General features: G+C 27.5%; 1 protein-coding gene across 1 annotated transcript in view; it reads left to right on the top strand.

The window, feature by feature from the left end:
• Phum_PHUM304650 (Plasma membrane calcium-transporting ATPase, putative) overlaps positions 1-8259 on the top strand; it is a gene marked incomplete at both ends in the record, with an annotated part of 30412 nt that extends 22153 nt beyond the window's left edge. The window contains 2 exons of the mRNA XM_002427189.1: positions 1604-1672; positions 8041-8259. Of these exons, the coding sequence (XP_002427234.1) occupies positions 1604-1672; positions 8041-8259 (288 nt within the window). The remainder of the gene's footprint in view (positions 1-1603; positions 1673-8040) is intronic.
• Between the last annotated feature and the right edge of the window lie 1159 nt (positions 8260-9418).

The following is a 9418-nucleotide window of genomic DNA, read 5'->3' as shown; positions in this document are numbered from 1 at the left end:
CGAGAATGTCACGCGGTCAGGAATATGGTCGCTCCGCCTCTGAGTCAGACCTCGGGCATTATTATTATTATTATTATTTAATATTTTAGTTCTTTCTTAGCTTACTTTGCAAAAAAAAAAAAAAAAAATTATTCTTAATAATTTAATTTAATTTTTTCTTTCTTTCTTCTTTCTTTTTCTTCTCCTCATCTTGATATAATTCTATCTTAACCGTGTTTCTGTGATACACACACACACTCACTATGAAATCAAATTCTTTTTTGCTTAGATATTATTATTATTATTATTATTACTAAATATATGTATTTCTTCATTCTTCTATTTACTTGAAAATCATTAATCCCTTCATCAGCAAAAAAGATATATTTAATTTTCTCTTTGGGGATTTTCTCTTTTTTTTTTTTTTTTAAACTAACCTACTTTCATCTTTTTATCAGACTAATAAGCTTTTCTTCCTGGACTAAAAAAAAAAGTACGAACAGAATTTTTTTCTTATTATTATTATTATTCCCTTATTAATGAAAATTTAATTTGATTTATGAATACATATATATGTATATCTGTATATGTTTGTACATGAGATATATATATATATATATGTGTGTATAATCTCTTAAAAAATAAATTGAGTAAGAATGAGGCAGACATTTATTGGTTGGTCATATATCAGAGGCAGAGCCGCGAGCATGTATTATGGCCGCTCACCTCCTTGCCTGTTGCAGCTCCGTGTTATCCGCGCATTCAAGTCGACGTTGGAGGATCTGGAAGAGCGTCGGTCCGTGCACAGCCTGCTTAGCTTGCACAGTCTCCGGAGCTCCCGGCTCCACGCTGGCCGGCACTTATCCGACAACACCTTCACTGACGAGGATTCGATGAAATCACCGTCGCCGCTGGGGCAGAACTCGCGCAACGGCCAGCTCGAGCTGCCTCGGCCGGTGCACGAAACCAGCATCTAAAAATGCAGATTAACCGGCCAGGTTTGTTGGCTCAAGTCTGTTGATTAAAAGGGTATTTGCATGATGAGATATCTCCTTACTACTACTACTACTACTCTACTACTATCACTACTACTATTATTATCATTATTATTATTATTATCATTTTATTTATTTATTTATTTATTATTATTTTTTTTTTACAATTCTTCGTCATTGTGTCTCATTGTTTGAAAGTGTATGCCGTAAATGTCGCACGCATAATAATAATAATAATATCTCTGCTCTGCACCTTCACAATTTCCTGTGGTCAATCGATGGACTAGGTCTAACGCTTTCTGTTGCAGAGCGGCGACGGCACCGCTTGATGCCTTAAAAGTACGCATGGGTACACTTCCGATAATTTACATTAAAGATTATGTTTAATCTATTTCATTTGAAGGTAGCACTTCATGCGGTCAAATAACAACTCCTGGTTCTCCGTGGCGGCCTTTTTTTTGTATTTTGAGTATAATTTATTTATGAAAAAAAAATTTTAGAAAACAACACTTGTGTCACATACATGTTATTTATTTATTTATTATTATTATTATTGTTGTTGTTGTTAAAATTGTTTAATAATAATAATTGTCATATTTTCTCACGTGTTTGCCCTTTACTTCTTGAAGGTTATCGGTGGCGAATTACAAGAGCGGTTGATTCCGGTTCCCTACAGCAAGAGCTCCACTGACCAAGCTGTAAGCCGCTTCCTACAATTTTTTTATTCTTTTGGGTTTGTCTTGACCCGTTTGTTATGTCCGCCGACATAGTTTTTTTTTTTTTTTTTTTTTTTTTTTTTAATTTCGCATTTATATCGCTTCATTTTTATATTTAATTGGCATTTATTTAAAAAAAAAAAAAAAAAAAAATTAGATTTTGGCGGTCATTGCAAACGATGATTAAATGATATATTTCCGGTCCGAGTCGGCTGTCCACAGGCTCTCGACACATGCTTTACTATTGACTCTCTCTCTCTCTCTCTCTTTCTTTCTCTCTTTCTCCCCCTCCCCTACCCTCCCTTCCCCCGGGAAAAGGAAGTGCTGAAAATTTCCCATATTGTAATAAAAAAACTTAAAGTAGTATATACAGTATTAATTTTGTATGCAGTTAGCACGTCAAAAATCGAATTCTTTCCTTTTTTTTTTCTATTCTCTTCTCTTCTCTTTTCTTTTCTACTCTTCTCTTCTTTTCTATTCTATTCTTTTTTTTTTTTTTTTTTTTTTGCCTTTGACATAGTTTTTTGAACACGTTAACTGCCCGTTGACAGTTTGTGCATGTCATTTGCGCAAAAAAAAAAAAAAAAAAGAAAATTTACTCCACGTAAATTTTTGTTTTTCTTCTTCTTCTTCTTCTTCTTCTTTCTGTTTCTTTTTCTTCTATTTTATTTTCGAAAATTTTTTTTTTTTTTTTTTTTGTTTTTATTTCGTCTTTCGTTAAGCAGTTAACGTGTGATTCTTTTTTTCGCTGTTGAAAATTTAACGAAAGTAATAAGAAAATGAACGTAGAAAATTAATTAATTAAAACCAACTCGCACACCAACAGCAAAACGATTTAGATTTTTATTTTTTTTGACCACGTGCACATAACACGTGCGTGTGTTGCGTGTCCCTCGTGTTTTGCCATTCAATTAGGTTTTTTTGTTTAAATAAATAATAATAATAATTAACAGAATGAAATCCGTCGGGTATTAATAACTGCAGGTATTAAATACGAGAAAAGGAAAATTTTTTTCAGAATTCTGATCAGGTTTTAAATGTAAAATAATAATAATAATTTTTCTATTTTTTTTTGTTTTCACATTTAATTTTCATTTTTCTACTTCTACTTAATTTTCTTTTCTTTTTCTACCTGTTAGAGAGCTCTGTGAGCCGGTCGGCATTTTTTTTATTTTATTTTATTTTATTTTGTTAGAATGTTTTGTTTTTTTCTGTTTTTTTTTTTTTTTTTTTCTGTTTTTGATAGTTTGTGCTTTTTCATTGATGATTGCTTTAACGATTTTGTTTTTTTTTTTTTTTTCTAGTTTTTTCTAGTTTTTTAAATTGTTTTTGGTTTTTTAATCTGTCGTGGATTAATGACAATTAATCCTTTTTTTTTGTTTGATTGGCTTAATGTACGAGGAAAAAAACAAAAAAAAATGGAAGCCAATCCAGTCGTTTTTTTTTCGTTTTTCTTCTTTTTTTTTTTCTTATTTTAGCTTTGTGAGTTTTTGCCATTTTTTTCTTTAGTCGTTTTTAGTTTTTGCCTTTTTTTTTGTTTTTTTGAGTTTTTCAAGTTTTTTATTTTTATTTTTTTTAATTTTTTTTACATTGTTTGTATTTATATTGAATTTGTTGTTGTTTGATGGGTTATTTGATCACCATTATTTGCATGCATTAATATTTTTTTTTTTTTTTTATTAACTTATTAACTTTTTCATTTATTTTATGTTTTTTTTACATAATTCACTTGGGCTTGATTATTAATAATTATAAATAATAATAACAAAAAGAAAATTATTAATTTTCAAACATTTAAAAAAAAAAAAAAAATTTTACAGTTGAGACATTTTTCTCTTTCTTGATTTAATAATCAACGTTCGGTTCTTTGTGTTTTTTTTTTTTTTTTTTTTATTTAAATTAAAATTTGAACGTCGATGTGCGTGTGCGTGTCTTTAGCTATGGCGATATTCATTTCCGCCATTTTAAAAAAAAAAAAAATTAAAAGTTTCGATCGAACGCGTAAGAAAAAAAAAAAAAAAAGAAAACACAAAGTGCCGAACGTCAGATGATAAATAACACGCTTAAAAAAGAAAAATCTTTAATAATTTTCTGCATCTTGATCTTACTATAACTATTATTATTATTATTATTTACTGTTTTTTTTTTTAAATAATTTTTTTCTTTTATCGTTGTTCCTCTTGGAACGTGCTTTGTTTTTTTTTTTTTTTTTCCCGCACATTTTCCGCAAATTCCCGGAAAGGTAAGTAAGTAAGTGATTAATAAGCGCACTCAGTTTCCCCCGTTTTTAGATTATTATGACATAGTTGTTTTTTTTTTTTTAACAAAGGAACAGTATGTAAGTGCATCTTCTTTTTTTTTCTATCTCTCTCTCTCTCTCTCTGTCTCTCTTTTAATATCTATTTCTTGTATTTCTTTCTGTCTCTGTCTCTCTGTTTCATTCTTTCGTTTCGTTTGTGTTTTTTTTGTTTTTTGTTTTTGTAACGAATTGATCTTTTGCTGCCTGTTGAACAACCGTTAGACCAACCCCTCCCCCCCTTTTTTTTATTTACTTTTTTTTTTTTTTTGTTGAATTTCCGTTTTCGCACAAATTTTATGTAAAATGTTTGATATTGATGTAACGCGTTAACGCGATTTTTTTTTGTTAGATAGACTTAAAACGGAAGTTATTGCTTTATTATTATTATTATTATTATTATTATTAATTTTCCTTTTTTTTTTTGTAACGAGTTAGAAGGCGTTTTCGTTTTTGGGACTATTTTTTTTTTGTTTTGCTTTTTCGTTTTATTATTTAAATTATTAGTTTTTGTAAATGTATTCCGAATAGTTTATAGATGGTTAAAAATTCGAATAATTTATTAACTTTATCGATTTATTTTCTGTAAATTGCCTTGTTTTACCATTGTTATTATTATTATTATTATTATAATGTTAATTTTTTTTTCGTCGACATATTTCTTAAGAATGCTGTGCAAAATTTGTTTTCTTTTTTCAACTTTTTTTAACTTTTTTTTTTTAAAGAACGATATAAAGAATTTTTTTTTCGTTTGTCGGAAAAAGGAAAAGTGAAACGAATGATTGTTTACACGGTCAATGTTGGTTTTGTGTGCACACACACACACCCCCGCACACCCACATCCACAAACGTACAAGGTAGAAATGAAAAAAAAAATTGTTTTTTTTTTTTTATAATTAATTAATAATTATGTAACGGTTTTTTTTTTGTTGGTAGTTAGTCGAGTTAGTCATTGTGCGAATTACTAAAGAGAAAAACTAAAAAAAAAAAAAAAAAATTTGACCCGTTTTTTAATCATTAGTCACTCTCGAATCCTGTAAAATTTCTTTTTAATATTATTATTATTAGTAGTATTCCTTTTTTTTCTAACCTTTCAGCACTTTTTCCTTTATTATTATTATTGAAGAAAGGCGTGATATGTAATTTGGTTCTCGTGTGTGTGCGTTTAGGTATTCCACATTTCGTTCGACATTTAAAAAAAAAAAAAAAAATCGGCCATTTTGTTTAGTTGAATTTAGTTAGGGTCATTGTTAAGTGTGTGTGTGTGTGTGATAAAGGCAAAGGTTGAAAGGTTAGGTGATTGATTATTGATAAGGTTCAGGCTGATCGATTCTTCAAGTCGGTTAAATTTGGGATAGAAATTGTATTTCGACCATTTTTTTTTTTTTTTTGTTCTCGATTAAGTATTGTTATTGTCTATTCACTTGTGTCGTCGGTTTTTTTTTTTTTTTACTGTTCAGAACCATTTCCGGTTATAAATTTTTTTCTTTTTTTTTTTTTTCGATTTCCTGACGGTTAAAATTATTTATTTATTTATTTATGAATAAATTTTTTTTTTTTTTTTTTATTGAGCAATCATCAACCCATTTGTCATCAGGCTAATTTTTTTTTTTTTAATTTGAACAATTGAATGAAAAATCGATATTTAATTTACTTAAAAAAACGTGTCAGAGGTCAAATTTTTTTGTTTTTTTTTTTTTTAATATTAATAATATCTTTATTATTAGGTTAGTTTTTAAAACGCATTCGAATCGCAAATTCAAAGTGTTTTAAATTCTAGAAACGGAAACAAACGTTTCCGGTATTTCCGGTTTATAACATAAACGAATACGCTAATATTTAGTTTTTGTTAACTTTTTGAAGAGAAGACGAAGGAAAAAAAAAAAAAAAAAAGAAAACATTTTTTCTACTTTTTAATTTTTTTTTTTTAAATGTTGGCACAATTGTTATGCTCCCCTGTTTATATACTACTTTTGATATTTTAAATTGAAAAAATATAAATACGTATAATTAAGTACTTATATTTAAAAAAAAAAAAACTGAAAGTATTACTACTGCTATTACTACTACTACTATTGAATGGTGTTTTATTATTATTATTATTATTATTATTATTATTTATAAATGTTCTGCTCATTGTAAATGTTTTCTCTTTTGATAAATGTCTTATGCAAATGGGTTGTTATTTATTTATTTATTTATTTATTTATTTACACGTGTACAATATTATACATGTTTTTGTTTATATGTATGCTTTTATACATATAGAAAATGATTATTGAGTGTTTATCGTTTTTATCATTATCATTATTATTATTATTATTATTATTATTATTATTATTTAAAATATTTCTTAATCGTTTTATTAAAATATTTGAATTTGTGAAAAATTATAAAACAAAAATATTTTAATATGACGAAAAAAAAAAAAAAAAGGAAAAAAATTACAAAAATTGGTTCTTAAAACAGGATCACAGTGAAAAGACGATAACAACGGAAAGTTGGATACCGTGACGTCGAAGGTTGCTCTCCGGCCGCCGATACCACGAGGTAAAAAATCCTTTGCCAACCTTTGATTGATTTATTATTCATATTTTTGTACCTTTTTTTCTTTTCTTATTTTATTTTCACGTCCCCCCTTTTCTTTCTATCTCTCTCTCGAACACGAAAACACACACTCTCTCTCTTTCTCTCTTTCTTTTTTTTTTATTTTCAAACGTGTTTGATGAAGATGATGATGAGTGTGTGGCTGGGCGGCAGGCATTTCGATTTTTTTTTTTGTTTTTTATTTTTCGATAAATCGATATTCGATCAATTTTTCGATTCGATATTAAAAGGAAAATAGGAATTTTTTTTGCATTGGTTTTTTTTTCCCCCCGACAGTCCGTTTTTTTTTTTTTTTGTCATTTTCGTTGTTACTATCATCACCGACGTTACCAGTTGTTGTTGTTGTGGTTGCTGTTGTTGTTGTTGTCGCTGTTATTGTTGTTGTTGTTGTTTTTGTGCGTGAGAACCGTTTTGTTTTTACGTTAAAATTGAAAATAGAGAGACGAAAAAAATTATTTGCACTTGATAAACGGGAAAAAAATTTTTTTAGAAAAAATAGTTAAATTAAGCAGACGATTCGTTTGATTGATACTAATTACGTCACGTGATTTTTCTTTTTATTTTAATTTCCGGTGTCGGCGCGAATTTTTCGTTTTTTTTTTGTTAACTAAAAAAATTATTTTTTATTTATTTCAATCAAACGAATCGTCAATCGACACAAAATAAATAAATAAGGGTTGATGTAATTAAAATTTTATACCGTGGCAGCAAAAGAGCAAAAACTAAAAAACGACGCCATTTTTTTTTTTTTTTTAAAAAAAGGTTTTTCCTTTTTGCGTTTTTTTTTTTTTTTCGTGTGAATTTACACGACAGCAATCGAAAGGATTTTTTCCACATTTTGCACAAGCTTTAAATAAATAATACGTTAAACGCCGAAAACAAAAAGGCAAAAAAAAAAAAAATGCGTTTTATCATTATTATTATTTTTTTTTCTATCTCTCTTTCTCTCTCTCTCTCTCTTTGTCCAGCATTATGGAAAAAATCTTTTTTTTTTTTTTGCTCTTTTGATTCGTTATAAATTAATTAAATTAAGAAGAGATAAATGTCTGTAAATTTTTTTTTTTTTTTTTTTTCTCAATGGCGAAGCATGGAAACTAACGCTGAAAAGTTTATTTTTATTTTTTTTTATTATTAACATGCAGGGATGCCAATATTAAAAAAAAAATTATTAATAATCGAATAACGAACGAATCTGGAAAAACTTTTTTTTTCCCTTTCTCTCAAACTTGTACAAAATACAAAGAAGGAAAAAAAGTTTTTCCAGATAGGAGAATAAGAAGGGCATCAGAATGTTATTGGAATGGGGTTTTTTTTTTTTTTTTTATTTTCGGGACTTTTTTTTTTTTATGTTGGTGTCTTTTGTTAAACATTCGATGTTCGCATCTTTTTCTCCTAGGCAATTATTAAATGGAAAAAAATTTGACGCTCACGAGATTTCTCGTTACAGATTCGCGTTGTTAACGCCTTCCGTCAGGGTTTGGACACGAGATACGATGGATTCAATCCCACGCTGACGGAAGTACTACGTAAGCAATCATCTTTCAACAAGCGTCTCTCTCAAACCTCTTCCATCGAATACGCGGATAACGTGCCGGATGAGCTTATGATACCGGATATTGACGTTGAAAAATTATCTTCTCACAGTCATACGGAGACTGCCGTGTAGTCGGAAATTTTTTAAATAAATTAATAATAACAAACAGTAAATATTAATAATAATAATAAAAACAAACAAACAAACAAATTTATTATATTAATCACAAAGTTGAAAAAAACAAAAAAAAAACAAACGAAAACGACGAGGAATCACGAAAAAAAAAAAAAATTTTTTTTGTTGCCCACGTAATGGTTTTGCGAGATAATAATAATAATAATAATAATAGTACTAGAAACAAACAAACAAACAAAAAGAAACAAACGATATTGGAAAATAAAAATTTTTAATGTAATCACACTTCACACGAACATACACACTTTAAACACACACAAACAAACACATACCCGCTCGTACACGCTCGCAAACACAAACACAATTTAAAGGATCGATTAATTCATTCAATCAATCATTCAGTCATTGAATGTTTATTCTCCAGCGAGAGAGGAGCAAACACTCCATCAGATAATACAAAGTTTTAAAATGAGAGAAGATGATGATAACGTGTGTCGGCATTGTGGATGCTGGCTGGTACTTACCCCCTTCCCTTCCCCCTCCTCCTTTCCCCTCCCCCCTACACACTGGCTGAATACTTAATCAATTAAATCGAAATTTAATAATAATAATAATAATAATAATAATAATAATAATAATTAATTATATATATATATAAATAAATACACATAACAATTAATTAATTAATTATATTAAAAGTGATGAAAAAAAAAAAAATGATTGCGGGACATTTATATTATTTATTTAAAAAAAAAAAAAAAAAAGAGAAAAAAAAATTAAATTAAATTAATAAATTAAAAATTTTTCTTCATTAATAATAATAATAATAATAATAATTTAAATAAATCGATATATTATTATTATTATTTTAAAAATTTAAGAAAAAAAAAGAAAAGTTTTTGTTTTTAAAAATTTGGACTCACGTGAAAAAAATTGTTGATCGTTCTTTATAATAATTCATTCTTTATTATTATTATTATTATCATTATTATTATTATTATTATTATTATTATTATTATTATTATTTTAATATGTAATGTAGAGTGAGAGGACTTTGAAATTTTTCTTCTTTGCTTTTTTCGTTTAATTTAACGTGTTTGAAAAAAAAAAAAAAAAATCTAAAAAAAGTTTTCAATAATTATATTTCCTTCTGACC

This window comes from Pediculus humanus, genomic scaffold (genome assembly GCF_000006295.1).
Source record: "Pediculus humanus corporis 1103172107698 genomic scaffold, whole genome shotgun sequence".
In the NCBI taxonomy this organism is placed as follows: domain Eukaryota; kingdom Metazoa; phylum Arthropoda; class Insecta; order Psocodea; family Pediculidae; genus Pediculus; species Pediculus humanus.
Note: the sequence above shows the minus strand (reverse complement) of the source record. Positions and strands in the feature narration are given on the sequence as shown.